Source organism: Microcaecilia unicolor, chromosome 1 (assembly GCF_901765095.1).
Source record: "Microcaecilia unicolor chromosome 1, aMicUni1.1, whole genome shotgun sequence".
NCBI lineage: Eukaryota > Metazoa > Chordata > Amphibia > Gymnophiona > Siphonopidae > Microcaecilia > Microcaecilia unicolor.
The window spans coordinates 242972482-242996976 of record NC_044031.1 but is presented as its reverse complement, the minus strand read 5'-3'; the positions used below and the strand labels follow the sequence as shown (position 1 = coordinate 242996976).

At 41.6% G+C, this 24495-nt stretch overlaps 1 protein-coding gene across 1 annotated transcript in view; it reads right to left on the bottom strand.

Annotated features, from left to right (window-relative positions):
• LOC115474499 (reversion-inducing cysteine-rich protein with Kazal motifs-like) overlaps nt 1-24495 on the bottom strand; it is a gene marked incomplete at its 5' end in the record, with an annotated part of 272499 nt that overhangs the window by 140154 nt on the left and 107850 nt on the right. The window contains 3 exon segments of the mRNA XM_030210026.1: nt 7755-7967; nt 18243-18422; nt 20393-20660. Of these exon segments, the coding sequence (XP_030065886.1) occupies nt 7755-7967; nt 18243-18422; nt 20393-20660 (661 nt within the window).

Sequence of the window (24495 nt, the reverse complement as noted above, 5' to 3'; positions counted from 1 at the left end):
CTAATGCGCCCATAGAACTGTATAGGTGTGATAGTGTTTAACACGCCTTAAATTTAAAGGAGTGTTAGAAATGCTAATGCAGCACATTGAGGAGACAGACGCTGAGGGAAGAGGAGATGAGAACATTAGAGTTCCAGTGAGACCTGGACTAGAGCAGGATATCTTGCTCTCTGGAGAATGCTTCAGAAGGATTTTGGAGTTGTAAGGGATCCAGGTACTGTTTCATCAACTCCCTAGAATACCATTCAGCAACAGGAATTTCAGGCTTTTCCTTGCCTAGATACCTCATAGCTAGGCATCCTGTTAAAGCTTCCCCCCAGATAGCTTCCAAACTTATTAGTGACTTGAGGAAAATTGTTATTACCTTATGTAAATCTACCACCCCTGGATTCTATATATGACAGCCAAATGTGGGCATGCTGCTGAGATGTGCACACAAATTAATGAGCTCTTAACCACCACCACCCATTAATTATTGATGTTAATTGGTATTCATTGAAATTTGAAAGCGCATCTGGCTGCATGCTAACTTGGATGTCAGGATTTACACCAGGTTTCAGCAGTCTGGCGCACAAAGTTATATTTTATAAAGCTATTTTATAAAGGTGCACTGATTTTTTTAGCTCTATTTATAAAACTCTGTTCTTAGTGCAGAAGTACAAGTCTTGGAGGATAAAGTTCCTCATTACCCTGAAGAGATAACTTTTGTTAATTCTTGACTAGATGCTGGAGAATAATCATTTGTACTACTTAAGGATTGCATTGACAAAATATATTTCAGCATTTAGATTAAAGATGGAATTAATACAGAAATCAATCAGAAGTTCTAACCTTCAGCTACTGAATTTTCCCCATTTAACAATGGTATCTGCTAAAGAAATGCTCAAGAGATATTTACTGGAAGTTTGTAACATTCATGAAAGTAATCTTCCTCCCCTTTTAAGAGCCTACTACCTAACTTTTAAGAGGAGAAACCAGCTTGATCAAGGAAGGAACAGTATTGAAATGGATTCATTAAATGCGAGTGCTTTAATAGAAACTTGCAATACCAATCAGGCAACAGCCGCCTTGGTAGTAGCTGTTCTAATATTTGATAAATGGCGGCATAATTTTGTTTTTTCGAAACTGGGGTAAACTATTCTTCAATTTCAAAATTGGTATGCCTCCAGATTTATCTAGAGCAAGACAAAAGACACAGTGGCAGTTTAGTCTCCTGCAGCTTGTGTGCTCTACTTGGGTGTAGCTTTTTTTTTCTCTACAATTTCCATAGACATGTATAATTAATTTTCAATTTCTGAAATGTATTTTGTTTGAGTCAGGTCATTTAGCCACTTTCTTGGCTTCTGGGAGATTGACTGCAGATGCTTCTGAAACTTACTAGCTAAGGGTTTGCTCTCTTTTTCAACTATGCTTGTGCTGCGAGTTGAAATTTTGTGAGCTTTCTTTTGCTTGAGATATCTATCTATAACCTCTCATCTTTTTCTCCCTTAGTATCTTGGCTTTCCCATATATGGAGGACTTTTGCCAATGGAAGATTAATAATTTTTTTTAATAAATTGGAAGCTTTCCTTTAATTATTAACTTGGTTCAAGTTGTTTCTTTGTTATTGAAAATATGTTATAAGTTAAAAAAAAAAAAGGTTTTGACAAGTTCCAAGCAGAAAATTCTACCCCCAATGTTTGTAAGATGGGCAGACTTTGGAAAAGCAACTGGTTATCCCTGGGCATGAAATTTTTCCACTCTTTGGGATCTTTCTAATTGTGACCTGGATTGATGGATCTTAAAGTCTGACCAAATATGGAAGTTCTTATGCAAGAAGGAAGAAATCCTCATTCACTGGATATCCTAAAAGAATCTCTTCAAGAGCAAATTGTAGGGATTCCCAATCAACATTTGGAGATATTCCCAATCTCAACAACAGGTTACAAAACTATTACAATGTAAAAAAAATACACACACACACAAAATAGTATACATTTTCATATTTACCTAACATTTTGCTAAAAGCCTATTTAAGAACATAAGAATATCCATACTGGGTCAGACTAATGATCAATCTAGCCCTGTATTCTGTTTCCAACAGTGGCCAATCCAAGTCACATATACCTGGAAGACTCCCAAAGAGTAGCAAGATTCCATGCTACCTATCCAAGGGATAAGTAGTGGCTTTCCCTATGTCTATTTTAACAGCAAACTTATGGACTTATCTTCCAGAAACCTGTACAAACATATTTTAAACCCAGATACACTAAATGCTGTTACCAAATCCTGTGGCAATGAGTTCCACAGTTTACCTATTCATTGAGTGAAAAAATATTTTCTCCTTCCCCCCCCCCCCCCCCCATCTTTTCCCAGCAGAAGAGCTTTAGTAGTTTCATCCCTTAATCATTTTGTTGCCCTTTTTGGAACCCGTTTTTTTTTGGTACTTTATTTTTTTCAATTTAAAACAAAATTAAAAGCATAAAACTTGATTATGTAATTCAGAACAATATCAGGAAAATTAATCTCAAAAGACTATGGAAAGCTTATTACATATTCCTCTGAAACTAAAGTCAAAGCACTGGAGGTGGAAACATAATGCAAGAGAAATAAAAAGAAACACTTTTCTATACAGAAAAGATACTAAAGGAAAAGGCTTTAGGCAGCACTACAAAAACAGATGAATTCTTTATCAATAAGGCTTCAAGGCATTTAAGAGCACCTCATCAAAGGAGCCACCCTCTGCTCTATCCACAGAAGATTTATCTGACAAAAAAAGGGTAATTTCACATTCTCATAATATATTGTACATCTATAGGATATTTTAGCAAGAAGAATACTCCTATCTGTGGCACCCTAACTTGCAGTAATAAAAATTAGCTAAACAGGGAAATACCCAGATCTGAGAACCTAGATGCTCTAAACTTAAAGAACAGAGTTAAGATTCAATCTCTAACTCCCAGAAGGAATGAAACAATCAAGTTCTTGGATTTTCAAATGATTTCTTAGGACAACATTACAAACTATCCACAGAAACCAGTGCATTGGAAAGTAAAAACATTTTGAAACTTGAGGAAAGTCCTCTTCAGCTAATTTCAACACTTCTTTCGTATATTTATCAAAAATAGCCTTAGGCTGCTTAGCAGCCACTCTTGGGAAATTAAGAATCGGAGATTTCTGTCTCAAGAACGATTTTCCATGTTTTCCAGCTTCTTTGCAATAGGCATTCCTTTAATAATTGCCAAGTCAGATCGCTCAAGTTTACCTTAGATCAAATTGAAGGACAACAGCTGATTTTACCCTAAGGATTTTTTTTGTTACATTTGTACCCCACACTTTCCCACTCATGGCAGGCTCAATGCGGCAGGCAATGGAGGGTTAAGTGACTTGCCCAGAGTCACAAGGAGCTGCCTGTGCCGGGAATTGAACTCACTTCCTCAGTTCCCCAGGACCAAAGTCCACCACCCTAACCACTAGGCCACTCCTCCGCCCAGAGATACACATGACATGTCTTCCTGCAGCTTGCAAGAGTATAAAAGATAGAAGCTGTTCCAGACAAGCAGATGCTTCCCTTCAACTGCAACACAGATTCTTCTCTTCCTGGGACCTGTAGCCCACCTGCCTGCTATGAGGACCTCTTCTGCAAACATGTGCTTACCTCATGCTGTTCATACTATGTAACAAGGACTTGTAAGTAACATAACTTTTGATCTAGACCTGCTACTTTACCTTACTTAAGCACAGATTATCTGTAAAGATCTCTTATAAAACCTACCTCTCGTGTGCAATTGTATATTAAATCAACCTTTTTGAAGCTAAAAATACGGTCTCTTTGTGTTCTGAGTATATATACTTAATTTATTTAATTTATTACAATTATCACCTTTGGTGATTGGTGGAGAAATCAATATCCTAAAACTTATAAATACAGCGCCTGCCCTTAAATTATAAACAGTAGCGAGTGCTCTAGAGCTCTTTCCCCCAAGATAAATCATTTCTTGTAACATTTTTATTTGATGTGTTTTGTCCAAAAGAGAACCTACTACAGTTTCCATACTGTGCGCAAATCTAAAACCAGATCTAGATACATGTAAAATATTATAATGTTCAAGAAAATCGGTTGCTTGTGGTACAAGTACCATGAGCTGCTGCGAGAGGTTACAGCAGCCATTTTGCAAAAGGCAGCCGCGGGGATCTTCTTTCTACTACTGCTTGGTTTACTGTAGTTCTCCGTTGGTGAGGAAGGCTTTCGGATTGCTTTCTGCCTGTTTCTGCTTTGTGATGTGACACATACTGACTGAACTCCTTGTTTTGTTTCCTTTTTTTTTCCCCTGGTTTATCAGCAGTGACACTATCCTACTGTATTCTTTGGCACCGCTTCGCCAAACATCCCCTAGTTCAACTGGCTAATGCTAGCACAGGAGCGGCCTCACAAATGAAGAATCCAGGAGCTGGTGAGAAGCCGTTCACCACCTGCTTTAGAGATATACTGACAGACTGAGGGACTGGCCATCCGGTAACACTGCTTCAGTTCAATACTCTATCTCCACCTGCTGGTAAATGGACACAACCCATCAGTTTCTGGATTAATCTGCTGCAGAGGCTAAGGAATCATATTTACTGAAAACTTTTCAATAGTACGAAACTTTATTTGTTGCATTTGTACCCCACATTTCCCCACCTATTTGCAGGCTCAATGTGGCTTACATAGTACCGTCAAGGGCATTTGCCCAGTCAGTGGATAACAAATACAAAATTGTATAGTGATTGTATGAGGTATAAGTGGAGGGTCGGAATGGATGAAGATTGCGTGATGTCCTGCTCGATCATAGTCATGCTGTGTTGGTAGGTGAAGAGGGTTACGTGGGGTCGTTGGGGTAGACCTTTTTGAAGAGGTAGGTTTTTAGTAATTTCCTGAAGTTCAATTGGTCGTGGATTGTTTTCACAGCTTTTGGGAGCCCATTCCATAGTTGTGCGCTTATGTAGGAGAAGCCGGCTGCGTAAGTTGTTTTGTATTTCAGTCCTTTTAGTGTAGGTTTAGGTAGGATCTTGACGATCTGACTTTTTTTCTTATTGGTAAGTCTATAAGGTCTGCCATGTATCCTGGGACTACGCCGTACATGATTTTGTGGACTAAGGTGCAGATTTTGAAGATGATCCATTCTTTAATTGGGAGCCAATGCAACTTTTCTCAGAGGGGTTTGGCACTTTCAAAGCGTGTTTTGCTGAATATCAGCCTGGCTGCTGTATTTTGGGCGGTCTGGAGTTTTTTTTTGAGTTGTTCTTTGCAGCCCGCGTAGATTCCGTTGCAATAATCTGCATGGCTTAGGACCATTGATTGTATTAGGTTTCGAAAAGTTGCTCTTGGGAAGAAAGGTTTTAATCGTTTGAGCTTCAACATTGAATAGCACATTTTCTTTGGTACAGAGTTTACTTGGCTCTCGAGGGTAAGGCTGTGATCGAGTGTGACACCGAGTATTTTCAAACTGTCCGAGGTAGGGAGGGTATGACCTGGAGTATTTATGGCTGTGGGTTTGTATTTGTTATATGGAGAGGAAAGGATGAGGCAATGTGTTTTTTCAGTGTTCAGTTTCAGTTGGAATGAGTTTGCCCAGGAGACGATGATGTTCAGACTATCGTTGATTTTGTTGGTTATTTCTGTCAGATCATGTCTGAAGGGGATGTATAGTGTAACATCATCTGCGTAAATGAATGGGTTAAGGCCTCGGTTGGATAAGGACTGTGCCAGTGGAATCATCATCATGTTGAAGAGTATTGGTGATAATGGTGATCCTTGAGGTACTCCGCAGACTGCTTTCCACGGTGGTGATCTAGTTAAGTACGTTTCCTTCAATCCCAAAGTGGCCTAGTATTCATAGTAGTATGTTGTGGTTTACCATGTCGAATGCGCTCGATATGTCGAACTGGAGGAGTATGCTTTTGCCTGTGGCAATCTCCTGCTTGAATTTGGCCAGGAGGGTGACTAGGACAGTTTCGGTGCTATGGTGGGATCGGAATCCTGATTGTGAATTATGTAGTATTAAGAACTTGTCCAGGTATTCTGTAAGCTGTTTAGTCACGAAGCTCTCCATCATTTTTAATACTAATGGGATAGACGCAATTGGGCAGTACCTGGTGATATCGTTTATGCTTTTCTTGGCGTCTTTTGGTATTGGGGTGAGTAAGATGTTGCCATGTTCCTCAGGGAAGAAACCTTGTTGTAACATGAAGTTTAGATGGGATGTAAGGTCTGCTATGAAGTGGTCTGGGGCAGACTTGAGTAGATGACTGGGACATGTATCCAGTTTGCAGTGGGTCTTGGCGAACCTGTGAGTCGCTTGTGTAACTGATTCGGTGCTGAGGAGATTAAATGTTGTCCAAATGCGGTCAGCTGGGTATCCTTCGGAGGATGGGTCCAAATCGTTGAAGAAGATTTCGATGTCAGTATTGTGATGAGGAAGTGTGCTGCATAGTTTTATTATTTTTTCGTTAAAGTAGTTAGCAAGTTTGTCTGCGAGTGGGATGTCTGTGTTGGTTGTGGTGATAGTGTCTAGTAACTTATTTACAAGTTGAAATAGTTTCTTCATATCTTTGTAGTCCTGTCCTAATTTTGTTTTGTAGTAGGATCTTTTGGTTTGTTTTATTGCATATTTGTATTTTCTATGTATTTGTTTCCATGTGTTGAATGTGTGTTAATCTTTTGTCTTTCTCCATACTCGTTCAAGTTTTCGAGATTGTGTTTTGAGTTTTTTTAGTTCGTCATTGAACCAAGGTATAGTGTTTTGTCTTTAAGGGTGCTATTTTGTTTAGTACGCTATTGCATCTGCCATCCCAGTGGTTAAGATAAAGTATGGAATCAGTGCGTGTTGTCCATTCGTTGTCGTATATTTGTTGCCAGAATATTTGTGGATCGATTTGCCCTATCATAAAATGACAGAAATAATCACAAGACCCCTCCAATTCCCAACAGCTTAATTTTCTTCCCCCTACTCAAAAACTTGTTACCCACCTGATTTTCATTATCCTTTGGTCCTCCATATTCCCTGCTTTCCTCCCTACTCAAAGATAAGCTAATAAATTAGGCATCAACAATACCGAAACGCTCCTGATATGGATATGGGGAGACTGAATAGACGGAGATGGGGACAGATATGGAGATATAGATATACACAAATATAGATAACAGATATGACCATTGCAGGATTCATCAATAACGTTTACATGCTGTCCTATAAAAATACAGACTTTCTTATACAAAGAATTAGAATCCTAGGAAGAAATAGGTTAGGATTTCGTATTAAGTGTTGTCCTACATAAGGCCACTGTACTTCTGGCAAGTACAAAATGTCATTCTCATTTTTGCTTCCTTAAGCCTGATAGAGCTTTTTTGCCCTGACACATATTTATTTTACATATTTATTCAAAAAGTTTTATCCCGCTCTATCCAATAATTTTGGGCAGATTACAGTAATAACATACACAACAATATCACATAAAACAATATCATACTAGACAAAAATAAAATAACACGCTGATTGTTTAATTCACAAAAATCTCAACAGGATTCATAAGCTTTGGAAAAAAATACGCTTTCCATTATTTTCTGAACTGCACAACAGAACCGATTTTTCTGATTTCTATTGGGAGCGTGTTCCATAACATCATACCTCTTACACAAAAAATAGAGGTATGGTAGTTTAGATACTTAGATATATTTATGATATATAGTTTTATTTTTTCTAGTCCCATATCAGAATAATCATATAAGCACTTACTTGCAAATTATACTTCCTCTTGATTTACTGTGACAGGGTTTAATTTGCAGTGAGCAAGCAATTGCCTTCCAAGTTTCAGGTTGACATTTTTTAATATCTAATACAGGGATATTCATGAATGGCATCTTAATGCTTCCTTTTTCCCAAAGCTTCATATCGTTCAATGCTCCTTGGTCTGACTGGATAGTGCAGCTTCTAAAAAGTTCTGTGGGTCTTAATAGCAAACAAAACATATCACCTAAAGGAAGAATAATTCTCCATTACCCCAGATCAAAAATAAGTACGTGTGTGTGTATAAATATGTAAACCACTTTGATTGTAATCACAAAAATGCAGTATATCAAATCCTATCCCCTATCCTCCCCCCTTTTCCCTTTACAAACAGCAGGTGTTCTCTGATGAGAAAAGTGGAACAAACCTTACAGACCTGGTCATGTGAATCTCATAATAGCACAGAAGATCTTTTCAGTAAACAAGAGGCAGGATCTAGAGTAAAATGTTGCTTGAAAATTAAGGACATCTCATGTGCCACCATCTCCCACAGCTCTTGAGTAACCAGGCAGGTCCATCAGAGATGAAATAGAAAACCTATACCCTCACAGCCTCTCCAGCATTTGTCAGAGACCAACTTCAACTTGTATAGTTCGGCTGTAGAAATGTGCCATTGCATGAGAATTTTAACATTAGTTTATTTAATGGTAATAGCTACTGAGAACTTTTGAGCAAGCATTATAATATCTTTTCATTGGGAATCAGAGTAGTCCACCCCCCAGATCCTGCTCCCAGGCTAACATACAGGGGAGCTTTATAAAACCTGAGGAAACTCATACAGCATAAATAGAGGGAGGGGGCCCCGAGCTCCCGGGTGTAATAACCATAACTCCTCCCACTTATTCAATGGCCTGCTCCATACAGAAGACCCTGCATGGTATTCCAAATTCTGCTTATAGTTACATAAAATATTTTATATGTCCTTGGTCTATTAATTGATTGCAAAAATCTACTCCATATTTATCCCATCCCACCTCTACACCTGGCCCTGCCCCCCTCCAATACACTTAACTCCCAGTTAAAAGGAATAAATGGCAACTTGGCTTCTCTCTGGATACCCACATCTCTATCCCACACCCTCCACCACATAATTAAGATATGCTTAGTGTACAGGTTAGTGTTCTCTACTCCCCCCTCCCCTGACCTAATAATTTTTTTTCCTGGCCCAGAGTAAATGGTAATGCTTAGTAATGCTTGCTCCATGCATACATAACATTTCTGTCCCATCCCCACTTGCCAATCCCATATGTGGCGAATTGGTGCACCCTGAAAATAGGCCTTCAAGTCAGGAACAGCTAAGCCTCCTTCCAATTGATGCTCACAGAGTAGATGGAGCGCCAGATTGGGGGGGAGGGGGGGCTTCCCCTTCCAAATAAAGAACGTAATATCTCCTTCAAAGAAGGTCCCAAAAAACAAACAGGCAAACAATCTGCAAGTTCCAGAACATCAGATCATCAGAAAAAAGAGCAGACCATGTAAAAAGTAAAATGATATTTATTTCCAAGTCATCAAAACAGCAAACAATTTCCTTTAAATCGCCCAACATGGCCATGTTTCGCCGTACAAATAACCAGCAGGAACAGTCCAATGTATTGTGTCAAGTTCAAACTCCTGCTTCTGGCTTTTTGTATGTCCTATCTCTCTTCCCTTTCTATTTCACATTCCCTCCTTGTGCTCGCTATTCAATAAATGACCATGGGATGGTTCTTCCTAGTCCTTGCTCTGCTCAATTAGGGAGAACTAGAAAATGTGCTTTTTATTTTGCTACTCCTCACCTATGGAATTCGTTGCTGTTCCAGATTCTAGATAAACGCTCTCTCAAACATGGCTGTTCAAGCTTTTGAAGCTTGAGTTGGTTTTGGGGGGGGGGTCTGTATTTTGGCAGCTCTTTCTTTATTGCTTTACTGCTTTTGACTATGGTTTTGTTTGGAATGCATATCTCCTGTTTTACAATTGAAGTTCCTTTCTATTTGTATATATTAGCCTGTAAACTGCTGTGCCCTGCATGTCAGTTAACAGCAGTACCTTAAGTAATGCTTAGATAAAAAAATAAAATAAAAACTAAGGCAAGATTCAAGCATCTCAACCTGAGATCTCATCTCCAGTAATCAGATATAGGAGGAAGTACTTGGGGGATGGAGTGAAAGCAGTGGCGTTCCGAGGGGTGCTGACACCCAGGGCGGATCGCCGATGTGCCCCGCCCCCCCCCCCCGTGCAGCGCGCCCACCCACCCCCCGGCGAAGAGACACCCCCCCACCCCGGCGAAAGAACCTCCCCGGGTGCACACCGCTGGAGGGGGGATGCTGCGCGCCGGTCAGCGTTGTTGGTTTCCATGCTCCCTCTGCCCCAGAACAGGTTACTTCCTGTTCCGGGGCAGAGAGAGCATGGAAACCGACGACACTGACTGGCGCGCGGCATCCCCCCCCCCCCAGCGGCGTGCACCCGGGACGGACCGCCCCCACTTGGTATGCCACTGAGTGAAAGTCTACAACCACCCAGGAATATAGCATCCCCCCTATAGATTATAGCATCCCCCTGCCTCACAAGACACATCTGAAAACTACTTGGATATCAAGCCTTTGAAAATAAGTGTCACTAGGAGGCAATCTCTGTCTGCCAAATTTGCTTCTCTCCTCTTCCTCTTTCCCCATTCACTGGAATTTTCTAGCGCCCATAACACTGCCAGCATCACCTCACGTACTCCACTTCCCCGTACTCTCTCCCACTCAACAATCTACCCACAGATAAAAACTCTCTACCCATCACTCTCTTGTTACTATTCGATCACCGTAGTAATTCCCCAACGACATATCCTATAGTTTCTACGCCCCAAAGGTGACCAATATAACTCTGTCTTCCTTAACTATTCACAATGTAACCATAATCGTAATGTAACAAACTGTATTTCCATTATTTACAATGTATTGTAAGCCACACTGAGCCCGCAAATAGGTGGGAAAATGTGGGATACAAATGCAACGAAATAAATAAAATAAATAAATAAACCTATAGTTCCTTCCAAGCAGGGATACAATCCAGAGCTGGAAAGCACTCAACTTGGTACTTGAAGGTACTGCCAAAGGTGGGCCACCCAAGAATTATTTTTTTTAAATTATTCTCACTGAAACAATTCATGCTTTATAAGCCTAATCAGCTGTTAAAGGCATATGAGACAGCTCCACTTGTGTAGAGGGACAGATAGCCAGTTCTGCAATCTGTTCCCATCATTACTCCCCTATCTGGGAGGGGTGGGGAGGAGAGCTCCAATAAGTTCCAATATGTGCAAGATTGCCTTTTGAAATAAACTCAGTAGAGAACTGGAGCTCTGCCACGCCTGAGGGTAGAAATGTAGCCTTCATGAACATCTCCAGTCGACAACCAGAAGGAAAGATATTAAAGGGATCAGCATGATTTAATTATGTATTTTTGGGCACAAAGTGGTAATAAAATGGCTGCAAATTTCACCAATAAAAAAACACTAACCAGGTCTTCTTCAACAAGCACAGGCCACAGCTCAATCTGGGGAACTCCACTAGCTTCAACTTATAGCTACTTGCTAAACCTGGTCCCAAAACAAACCAAAAGCACAATCTGACACACTAAATTGCCAAGACTTACTTGCAGCACATTACCTCTTTTTTTTATAGGTATACTGAAAGCAAGAGGATGGATTGCACTTGCTAACCTGTTGCCTGTTTACTACCGAGACAGGCCAAATGTAACAAAATGGCATGCTAAATTGCCATGGCTAACCTGCAGTGCATCAATTCCCTGCCCCCCCCCCCTAATATACTGGAAGCATATGGAGGAAGAGAGGGGGGAGGTGATCGCTTCAGACCCCCAAATGAGTCCAAATCCGACACAGCATTATAGCAGAGCGGGAGACAATCTAGTAAGAAGGTGTACTATTAGCAGCTCTTGCTGTCAGGATGAAAAATTACCAGGCACCACCAGGTAATGGACAAGTCAACCCCAAAGGACTGCTGCCTACAGCATCTTCTGAACCACTGGAAACCTACGACTAAATCCTTCCTGAAAGCAGCCTATTTGTAGTTGCTGTATAGGACCACCATCTCAGGGAGCAAGAGACATACTGAGATTGTGAAGGCAGAAACAGCCCACTATAAGGGGTGTTAAGTCAGCTCTAAACTTTTTTTTCTCTCACTATATCTATTGGTAGAGTGACATAACTAACTCATCTAGACTGGTATAGCATGGACCACAAGGAAGCCCATTTTCTGAAACTAACAGCATGCTTTTTTATATCAGAAAACAAATTTACTTAAGCAAAATCATAATGAAATTCTTAAATATTATAAAATCCAACCAAATGCCAACAATGCCCTCAGATTATTAATACTTAGGCTTGTAGTCATAAAAAATGAAGAAAGCACCAGAACATTTTGGAGTTCTAATAGGATTAGTAGACATTTTGTCAAACAAGGCCATATAAAACTTTAACAACAACAAAAGGGGTAATGACTGAAGATGGCCACAAGAAAAATTAGCTGAAAACTCAATCTGCACAAAATCGGCTGCCTTAAAGAAAAAAATAAGTAAAAGAATTTGTAAGATGACTACTCTCCAAATAACTTGCTCTGATGCCTCAGCATAGGGTTGATGGACGAGCAACCAGCAGTCTCAACCGTCAGAGTACTAGGCAGTATTCAGATCGGTTGAAGTATCTGACCAGAAAGTCTTCAATAAAAGATTATAACTACATACTTGACACATTAAGAAAGTAAGCTTCACTGTCACTCTGTAGTACATTGGATTGCAGGCTATCCCAGTCATCTGAAAGCCTTTCCATAGATATAAAACTTGTAGACTGCTACGAATTCTTACTCCACAACTGGTGGTAAGTCGCATCATAGACTGAATCATGGGATTATTCCTAGAGGTCTGAAGATTCATAGGATCAGGAGAAATGTAATCTTATATTCTACGACACTACCTGTTAATTTCTTTTCTTTGAATCCTGTTAGACCAGTCCAGAGACAGGGGGTTTATGTCACCCTGCCAGCAGATGGAGACAGAGAACAGCTTTAAAGAGGTATTATTCCTGCTTAAAATAGGCTCTGTATGCAGCTCAATTGCCAATATCCAATTTAAAGAACTACAGCAAAGTAACTCTATCCCCCTGGTTTAATGAATAACTGCTTTCTCTAAAAAGATCTTGTCATAGATTAGAACATATTTGGCTTAAGAGTAAGGTATCATAGGACAGGCGTAAATGGAGAAAATTAAACAGTACTTATAAAGAATTATTGCAATCTACTAATAAGAAGTATTACTTTAAATAGCTCAGGAATTAGCAGAGCTCTTTAAATCTAAGATTGACAAAATACGTACATCATTGCCAACTGTTTCCTTAGAAAAATAGACAAATTACTCTGCTTGCTTGCAACAAGCGGAACCAGGTATCCCTGAGGATAAGACATGGGCCTCTTTTAATCTTATTAATTTAGAACAGACTAAAAGATTGTTGTTAAAATATTCTTCTTCACCTTGTAGCCTAGATATTTGCCCTACTTAGCTTTTTAGATTTCCTTCAATGGCTTTTCTAAAATGGTTTACAGCATGGTTGAATTTGTGCTTGGAACAGGGGCAATACCCTGCTTATTTATTTATTTATTTTATTTACGTATTACATTTGTACCCCGCGCTTTCCCGCTCATCGCAGGCTCAATGCGGCTTAAAGAGTAACAAGAGAATACAATCTGTAGTATCAGAATCAACAAAAGGAGGTATGTGATAGGACAAATGAACAAGGAGTAAATGGAATAGATCTGGAGCACGTTATTTTAAAACAGATTATAAAGAACCGATCTGCGCCTGTTTCACAGATTAGTATAGACCAGTAGCAATCATTCCTTTATTTGCAAAAACATAAGAAGCAAATAGTTATTCAGCAAATTGTAGAGTATTTAGAGCAGAACAGAGTTTTGTCTTGCTTAATAGGGATCCAATTCGATCTCACAGCAGTGTTCGATATGACTGACCATGAGATTCGCTTATAGATATTAGATAAGATTGGTATAGCAGGTACAGTTTTTGACTGGCTTAAGGGCTTTTTAACAATAAGAACACATCAGGTTAAAGTGAGGAATTAACTGTCCCCATTATGTGGTGTTCCTCAGGGTTCACTCTTATTGCCCATTGTTTTTAATATAGTAGTGTCATCTTTTGGGAAAATGGCCAGGACGAACAGACGGATGCGGAAATGTTAAAGGAAATCAGGGACGCAAACAAACTGGGCAACACAATAATAATGGGGGATTTCAATTACCCGCATATAGACTGGGTTAATGTAACATCTGTACACGCAAGGGACATAGGATTTCTTGATGAAATCAAGGACAGCTTCATGGAACAGCTAGTTCAGGAGCCGACAAGAGAAGGAAAAATACTAGACTTAGTCCTTAGTGGTGCTCATGATCTAGTGCAGGGGGTAACGATACGAGGGCCGCTTGATAACAGTGATCATAATATGATCGGTTTTGATATTGGCATTGAAGGAAGTGAAACTAGGAAATCAAGTACGCTAGCGTTTAACTATAGAAAAGGTGATTACGACAAAATGAGAAAAATGGTGAAAAAAAGACTGAAAGGAGCAGCTCGCAGAGTAAAAAACTTGCATCAGGCGTGGATGCTGTTTAAAAACACCATCCTGGAGGTTCAGGACAAATATATTCCACGTATTAGAAAAAAGGGAAAAAAGACTAAACGTCAGCCGGCGTGGCTAAACAGTAAGATAAAGGAAATCATTAGAGCCAAAAAACAATCCTTCAGAAAGTGGAGAAGAGAACCAACTGAAAGTAACAGGATAGATCATAAGGAATGCCAAGCCAAATGCAAAGCGGAGATAAGGAGGGCAAAAAAGGACTTTGAGAAGAAATTAGCGTTGGAAGCAAAAATACATAGTAAAATTTTTTTTAGATACATTAAAAGCAGGAAACCGGCCAAAGAGTCGGTTGGGCCGCTGGACGAAAATGGTGTTAAAGGGGCGATCAAGGAGGACAAAGCCGTAGCGGAGAAATTAAATGAATTCTTTGCTTCGGTCTTCACCGAGGAGGATTTGGGGGGGACACCGGTGCCGGAAAGAATATTTGAAGCGGGGGAGTCAGAGAAACTAAACAAATTCTCTGTAACCTTGGAGGATGTAATGGGTCAGTTCAGCAAGCTGAAGAGTAGTAAATCACCGGGACCTGATGGTATTCATCCCAGAGTATTAATAGAACTAAAAAATGAACTTGCGGAGCTACTGTTAGAAATATGCAATCTGTCCCTAAAATCGAGTGTAGTACCGGAAGACTGGAGGGTAGCCAATGTTACTCCGATTTTTAAGAAGGGTTCCAGAGGAGATCCGGGAAATTATAGACCGGTGAGTCTGACGTCGGTGCCGGGCAAGATGGTGGAGGCTATTATTAAGAATAAAATTGCAGAGCATATACAAAAACATGGACTGATGAGACAAAGTCAGCACGGATTTAGTGAAGGGAAGTCTTGCCTCACCAATCTAATGCATTTTTTTGAGGGGGTAAGCAAACATGTGGACAATGGGGAGCCGGTTGATATTGTATATCTGGATTTTCAGAAGGCGTTTGACAAAGTGCCGCACGAAAGACTCCTGAAGAAATTGCAGAGTCATGGAATCGGAGGTAGGGTATTATTATGGATTAAGAACTGGTTGAAAGATAGGAAGCAGAGAGTAGGATTGCGTGGCCAGTATTCTCAGTGGAGGAGGGTAGTTAGTGGGGTCCCGCAGGGGTCTGTGCTGGGTCCGTTGCTTTTTAATGTATTTATAAATGACCTAGAGATGGGAATAACTAGTGAGGTAATTAAATTCGCCGATGACACAAAATTATTCAGGGTCGTCAAGTCGCAGGAGGAATGTGAACGATTACAGGAGGACCTTGCGAGACTGGGAGAATGGGCGTGCAAGTGGCAGATGAAGTTCAATGTTGACAAGTGCAAAGTGATGCATGTGGGTAAGAGGAACCCGAATTATAGCTACGTCTTGCAAGGTTCAGCGTTAGGAGTTACGCTTCAAGAAAGGGATCTGGGTGTCGTCGTCGATGATACGCTGAAACCTTCTGCTCAGTGTGCTGCTGCGGCTAGGAAAGCGAATAGAATGTTGGGTGTTATTAGGAAGGGTATGGAGTCCAGGTGTGCGGATGTTATAATGCCGTTGTATCGCTCCATGGTGCGACCGCACCTGGAGTATTGTGTTCAGTACTGGTCTCCGTATCTCAAAAAAGATATAGTAGAATTGGAAAAGGTACAGCGAAGGGCGACGAAAATGATAGTGGGGATGGGACGACTTTCCTACGAAGAGAGGCTGAGAAGGCTAGGGCTTTTCAGCTTGGAGAAGAGACGGCTGAGGGGAGATATGATAGAAGTGTATAAAATAATGAGTGGAATGGATCGGGTGGATGTGAAGCGACTGTTCACGCTATCCAAAAATACTAGGACTAGAGGGCATGAGTTGAAGCTACAGTGTGGTAAATTTAAAACGAATCGGAGAAACTTTTTCTTCACCCAACGTGTAATTAGACTCTGGAATTCGCTGCCGGAGAACGTGGTACGGGCGGTTAGCTTGACGGAGTTTAAAAAGGGGTTAGATAGATTCCTAAAGGACAAGTCCATAGACCGCTATTAAATGGACTTGGAAAAATTCCGCATTTTTAGGTATAACTTGTCTGGAATGTTTTTACGTTTGGGGAGCGTGCCAGGTGCCCTTGACCTGGATTGGCCACTGTCGGTGACAGGATGCTGGGCTAGATGGACCTTTGGTCTTTCCCAGTATGGCACTACTTATGTACTTATATGTACTTATCTTGAGTCAGTTAGATTATTGTAACACTAGTATAAAAGGCCCGTTTCGGTAGGCAATGAAACGGGCGCTAGCAAGGTAATCCGCCCCCTGCAGCGTCCTTCCTGTCTCCCCTGCCCCCCCTGCAGCCACCCATCTGGTCTCAGGACCCCCTTCCCCACCAACCCTCCTCTGCCCCTGCAGCCATGCATGTGCAGTGGCCCTCCTCTCCCCCTGCCCCCTCTGCAGCCACCCTCCTCTCCCCCTGCAGCTACCCATGTCCAGCGACCCTCCTCTCCCCTGCCCCCTGCAGCCACCCATGTCCAACGACCCTCCTCTCCTTTCCCCTTGCCCCCCTGTAGCCACCCATGTCCAGCGACCCACCTCTCTCCCCTGCCCCCCCCTGCAGCCACCCATGTTCAGTGACCCTCCTCTCCCCCTGCCCCCCTGCAGCGTCCCTTCTGTCTCCCCTGCCCTCCCCTGCAGCCACCCATCTGATCTCAGGACCCCCCCCCCCCCTCCCTCTTCCCTGCCCCCCCCCCCGCAGCCATCCATGTCCAGCGACCCTCCTCTCCCCCTGCAGCCACCCATGTCCAGCGACCCTCCCCTCCCCCTGCCCCCCTCCAGCCACCCATGTCCAGTGACCCTCCCCTCCCCCTCGGCGCATCACCCAAGCACCTAACCCCCCCCCCCTCGGGCACATCAACCCCCTCGCCACCTGCAGCCGCCAATACTAACGCTGTCCGGCCGCTGCTGCGTCTCCTGTTGAGCAGCAGCGGCCGGTACAAAAAGAAAAAAGCCAAAAAAAGATTTTAAACCTGAAACACGGCTCCGTAGACAGCCATCTCGCATTGGCTGTCATCTCTGCAGACACTCCTCCTCTCCCCTCTGACGTCGCTGCGCTCCTCCGGGGTCTTCCTGCAGGGGCAGTGACGTGGAGGGGAGAGGAGGAGCGGCTGCAGTGACGACAGCCAATGCCAGATGGCTGTCTACGGAGCCGCGTTTCAGGTTAAAAATATCTTTTTGGCTTTTTTCTTTTGTACCGGCCGCTGCTGGTCCATAGGAGAAGCAGCAGCGGCCGGACAGCGTTAGTATTGGCAGCTGCGGGTGGCGAGGGAGTTGATGTGCCCGGGTGGGGGGGTAGGGGCTTTGGTTATGCGCCGGGGGGGGGGAGGGTCTTGGTTGATGTGTCGAGAGGGGGTAGGGGCTTGGGTGCTGCGCTGAGGGGGGGCACTGAGAGCTGATTGGTAGGCAGGGGGAGGAGTAGGGAAACACGCGGGTGGTCTGCTAGGCAGTTTAGAATGTACTGACGTCAGTGATGTCACTGACAGCTGATTCCAAGGCAGGGGGAGGAGTAGGGAAACACGCTCCATGTGTTTCCCTACTCCTCCCCTTGCCTTGGAATCAGCTGTCAATGACATCACTGACGTCAGTACATTCTAAACTGCCTTGCAGACCACCTCCGAGGGAGCCACGGTACCAGGCACCTTAGAATGTTGGAGGTGAGAATTATTATATAGGATTCTTTTTGTAGGCTGAACACAAAATCTGAAGTGTAAAATAAATGTACGTCTTATTAAATGAAGCATAATAATAAAAAAATCTTTGAACATATAACCCACCTATTATTAAAATTAGTGCAGTAACTAAGATTTCTACATCCCAGCTGGCAAGGTTCACGCACATCTGCTAAGCAAGTCATCATGGAAGCTTCTACTGGGTTGTATTCACAGACGTGATCAAATTCTTGCCAACTCTGTGTATTGCCCCAGCTTGTGCTATAAAGTTTTGTGCAAAGATTTCTGAAAAATAAACAAATTGACAATTAAGATTCTAAACAAGGTAATATGTCAGAGTATTCTACAGATTACACAAATACTTTGTTAGTCACAAATCTGGTTATGTTTGATCTATTAACTATAGAAAAATATAAGTGAACTAGTCAAAAAGGCCCGTTTCTGTTTTAAAGGAAACGGGCGCTAGCAAGGTTTTCCTCAGAGTGTGTATGTTTGAGAGAGTGTGTGTGAGAGTGACTGTGTGAGAGAGAGTGAATGTGCGAGTGTGTGACAGAGAGAGAGTGAGACTGGGTGCGAATGTGTGTGTGTGTGTGAGAATGAGAGTATGTGCCAGGGTCCCCCCTCCCTCCCAGTTCCAGGGTCCCTCCCCCCAGGTGCTTTTTATTATAGTAAGATGGTCATAAATCAAATCAGCTGCATATAACTGCCAGACCACAATAAAAGCACATTGTCTATACACCGCTTCCAAAACAATATAAAAGCCAGATGATATGAATTGTAGAGTCAACAATTTTCAGAAGTCAACATATAGGTTGTCAACATTTTGGGCCATTATAGCTCTCATGGCTATACCCTTAATTTGAAAAGAGAAAGTTGCCAGAAACTGAAAAATATTTTGTTAATGCCAAAAGAGTCAATTGTGTTAGCAAAACAGCAACAACCTGTTGATCTGTCTATTGTTGAATATTTGTATGTAATGAAGAAATGCCAGATGCAGCAAGAAAAACTTCAGGTTCTGCCACATGAAGATGTTGTTGAGCCCTCCCCCTCCATCCTTCAGGCTCCCTCCTACTACTACTTATCTAGGCGGCCCAACACCCGCGACAGGCGCACGAACAGGTAGGCCGACTTCCCGAAGACCAGCTCCATGTCGATGGCCAGGTGAAAGCCACCGTTGTACTCCACCTCCAGCTCGAAGGCCAGCTCCTCGGGGGCGGGGGCCAGCAGCGTGCGGACGGAGCGGAAGACGGGCAGCACCTCGCCCAGTGTCACGTCGCACAGGCTCAGGCCCTCCAGCAGGCGGCCGGCCGTGCGCATCTGCAGCAGCTCCTCCAGCTCCACACCTTGATCTTCTTGGTCATCCAGCGGCGGACCAGCGCCGTGTCCCGCAGCTCGCGGAACAGGAGGTCAGCGTTTTTTTTTTTTTTTTTTTTTGAGGAGTACGGCAGGTTCGGGACGGCGCTCCGTGAGGGTGGCAGTGTAGTAGGCTGCTTTGTTTTTGTGAGGGCGGTTAGTGTGCGCGGGAGGGTCGATGTCGATCGCCGTCTCGGATTCCTGGGCAGGGGGAGGACTAACTCCTCCCCCTCCACATTGGACACTCACGGCTCCTCCCCTCAGCTGTCTTGGTGGCATAACGTCAGTTTTATCTACTCCATGAAGCAGACCACCTGGCGGAAGCCAGGGTCCCAGGCAGCCTCAGAACGTTGGAGGTGAGAATTATTATATAGGATAACCAGATTACAGAGAAAGCTTATCAGTAGATTCTTATTTATTGGCTTGGACAATATGTAATGCATGCTTAGTTTTGATGTATTTCTAGTATACCCCCTTTTTAAATATCTTTTCTTTTACACCTGTTCATTATCTGTTTTTATTCACTTGTATTTATTTAGTCTTTCTGTACATAACATTTTAAATTTGTCACATTATTATACTCGATATATAATTGTTTGTTACATATAGATGTAGTGACCTCTGAAGCAGACACAAACACAAATCTGTGTTGGGTTTTTGGGCTTCATTGTGTTTTTTTCCTGGAGGACATTCACCTTGGATTTTATTCAGCATTGACTGTATGAATTGTTTTTCTAATAAAGACTTTTTGCATGCCACCTTTGGTCCTTCATTCTGTGAAAACACATAGGTCCCATCCCTACTCTAAAGAACTTGGATTAAATTGTAAGGAATAGAAAAACAGAACACCTTTGGAGAGTCCTACATGGGGAAAAAAAAAAAAAAAAAAAAAAGATACTGACCGACATGTAGATGAGTTAGCTTTAGAACAGCAATGAAGTTTAGCACCATCAAGCCCTGTAGAAGGTGGAGGATGCACTGTAATTCCAGGATGAAATGTCCTTGAACTTTCAAGAAAACATTGCCACAGAGGATCCTGAGGCAGGGGTAATGTTTTACAACCATCAATAAGTCCATCAACTATTTCATGCTCTGTTTTCATCGACATCAGAATCCTTTTACAAGTATTCTGGCAAGCATAATCTTCTGCTCTTTCACAACAATGCAAACCTAAATATTAAAAAAAATATATATAAATTTTATAAGGTTGCATAATAAAAACACTATGCTGCCAAAAGTTGCAGAGGAAGCATATGCCTGACCATCATAGATTTTTTAAAAATAACAATATAAGAGAAAATGAAAACCTGTTCTTTACAGTTTAATGTGATATACAAACACACAAAATTAGTCTGTCTCAGCAAACAAACCATATAAATGGTCTCAAACTATATTTCTCTCTTGGGTACCTTATATTTGTTTCCCTTTATTCTTTTTTAAATCATAATACCTATACTAATACAACAACTTATATAGTGCAACTAGATGTGTGCAGCATTTTACACAGAGAATCCCTGCTTGACAAAGTTTAACAATCTATTCAGACACATAGAACAAATAACAGATTAGAATATGTTAAATTAAGGGAATAATTAAAACACGGTTAAAAAGAAGACAAACAAGCAGTTAAAATTTAAAAGCAGCCTCAAAAAGATGGGCTTTGACCTTAGATTTGAATGCAAATATAATGCACTATAATGCCTCAGGAAGTCTATTCCAGATACAAGGCACAGCAAAACAGAACAGAATTTACAGCTGGCGGAAGAGAAGGGCACAGATAAGATGACTTACCCAATCAACTGAATTCCCAGGCAGGAGTATAGGGCAAGATAAGAGGAGAGATAATGGATGTACTTTTAAGAGAAGTTTTAACTGTTAAGTAGAAAGGGATAGGGGAACCAGTGAAGTGGAATGGCAGAAATGTTTTGCAGCAGAATTTTGAATGGAATGAAGAGGAGGGACATGACTCAATAAGAGACCTGTGAGGAGCAGATTGCAGTAACTGGGGTGTAGCTCCCACTGAATAAGCCCAGCAAAACGCCTGGGCCTGCCCACTGGTATGGGCTGCCTGTCTTTGAAACAAAATGTCCTGTTCCCTGCTCCTGTGGTCTGGCACCTCTCTCTCTCTCTCCTCCCCTCCTCCTATTTTACGTCTGCCATTTCTCTCTCCCTCCTCACAGGTCCAGCATCTCAGCCCCTCTCTCCACTTATGTCTTCCAAACTTGCCGTGGGTCAGCTAGAGAATCCGCAAACATGAGGAGCTCAAACTTCCCATGGAGCAGTCCAAAACAAAAGAATTAGTAGGAGATGTACCACAGCAATCAGTGACTGGAGGGACATACATTTGAGTAAATACTGTTCATTAATAAATATTAATATGTCCCTCCAGTCTCTGATTGCTATGGTCCATCTCCTTCTTTTTGTTTGTGGGTCAGCTAGAAGCAGCTGCACCTATGAAAACCAGCTGCCTCCAACAGGCCCCAGAGCCTTCCCCTCTACCACATCATGGAGTGAGCGTTGCCATCCCTGCCCAGAGCACAGTGTGGATTGGGAACAAACAAAATTCTTCTCTTTATAAGTATCCAGCGTAGATTATGAAGGAGTGGGGTAGCTTTAGCAAAGCATGATTTACAAATTAGACGGTCAGCTGTGTTTTGAACAGATTGTATTTTTTTTTAAGAAAGCCGCATTTAATTACAGCATAGACAGAAACTACAACCGTGAATTTTTGTTAGAACAAGAGATTGGGTTAAGGTACGGAAGACTTGTCTTGTGAAAAATGATCACAATCCCTTTAGTTTCCAAAGCATATGTAAGAAACTAGAGATAACATTCGAGACTTGCCTTTCTAAGGATAAAAACTGATCAACTGTAACCCCTAAGATTTTCATTGAGGATACAAGAGGGTATGTTATATTACCAATTATAAAATCTTTGAGAATAGTTGGATGATAAGGATTTGTTATTAATAAAAATTTAGTCTTTTCAGTATTAAGTTTCAATTTAGAAGCCCCAAATTCAGTTAATGTGATATCTAATCTGATTTTGTTAATTATATCATAAACTGTTTTGGAAAATGGAATGTAAATAGTGATGTCATCAGCATAAACAAAAGTAGAAAGACCGTTGCTCTCAAGTAGATTACCAAGATGAATCATCATGATGTTAAATAAGATGGGAGACAAGGGAGAACCCTGCAGTACTCAACTAGAAAACCAGGATGAAGAAATAGTGCCCAATTTATTTTTTATAATCTATATTTCAAAAAGCCTGAGAACCAATCATGGACAGCACCACAAATAACATAATGGTCAAGAATATTTAAGAGAATATTGTGGTCGACAATATCAAATGTGCTAGACATATCCAATTGGAGTACTATAATTTTATTACCAACACTGAGCTCCTATCTGAAGCTGGCTAACAGAGTGGTAAGAACAGTTACGGTGAATAAGGAAAGTCTAAATCCTGATTGCGATTTGTGCAGAATAGAATGGAGTTGGAGATATTCCATTAGTTGTTGCAAGATCAGTCCTTCCTTGACAAATAATGGGATGGAGGCTACAGGTCTGTAGTTGAAACAATGCTTTGGCTTGCTTGGGACTTTTTAGGGATGGGAGTTGGGGTAATATTGCCACTTCTTCATTTCTAAAAGAGTCATCAAACCAGGAGGATAATTTCTTTTTGGGTCTAGTTTTTACTTTTAATGAAGCCAACTCATCTAGAACTTCTTTACATGTATCATTCCACTGTTGTATAAATTATATTAATACATTATATTAATTGCATATTCTTGAGAGAAAAGCTTGAAAGAAAGTCTTGTCCCATCTTGCCTCCCTGAGTATCCACCTGAACATCAAGCAGATACTCCATTAGATCACTGTAGATGCCAATCTTGAAGCGTGTGCCCACGTTATAGAAATTTCTTATTTAAGACTCCAAGTACTGGCCATGAATACAAATTGTTTCACACATCTGATTGTAATTCCTCTCACATCATCTACATCATACAATGACAATGCCCTCTCTTGTACATTGGCACAACCAATTCATGAAGACATGGATAATTGAACATCGTAGTTGTCTTAACAGGAACATAGAATCGGCACCTTTGGTGTCTCATTGGAGTACAACTAGATGTTCAATAAATGATTTAAGATTATGGTCCCTCTGTGCGATTGTTTTCTGGAATTGTATGCTTTTTTAGATTTGGACCTTGAGCTGTGTTTTGCTGGAGTAGATAATTACTCAGCATCATTTCATATTTTCCTGTGTGTTAACAATGGTTGAACAATATACAATATTGTACACTACATTCTCAGAGTCCTGAGGCAGGCTCCAATGTCCAGCATCGCTCCCTCCCTCCCTGGTGGGTTCCATCACCATTTGTCTAAGCACAGAATTATGAAAGGCACCCACGATCTCTCTACTTCTTTTCAATTCTGCAAATGGAACTTCCCAATCCACATCTGGCAGGTTGAAATCTCACAGCAATAGCACCTCTCTTTTCTTTCCCAACTTTTGGATATCTGTAACAAGATCTTTATCTAGTTCCTCCAATTATGTCAGAGGTCTGTAGACAACACCCATGTGGACAGAGGTTCCATCACCTCTTTTCAAGGTGATCCAGATCGCTTCTTCCTTTCCCCAGGCCCCTGGCATTTCAGTCACTGCGATATCGTTTCTCACATACAGAGCTACTCTTCCACCTTTACAACCAGCTCTATCCTTCCTAAATAGATTGTAGCCTGGTATGTTTGCAATCCATTCACGTGAATCATTGAACCATATCTCTATGATAGCAACAATGTCTAAGTCTGCCTCTAACATCAGGGCTTGCAAATCAAGAACATTGCTGCTTAGACTGCGAGCATTTGTGGTCATTGCTTTCTTTACTACTGTCACATTTTGTCTTGAGCTGGGGGTGTCCATTGGAAATTACCTGCCTCCATATGCCACCCCACCTTCTAGTTTAAATACCTAGAAATATATTGTCAGAATTTTT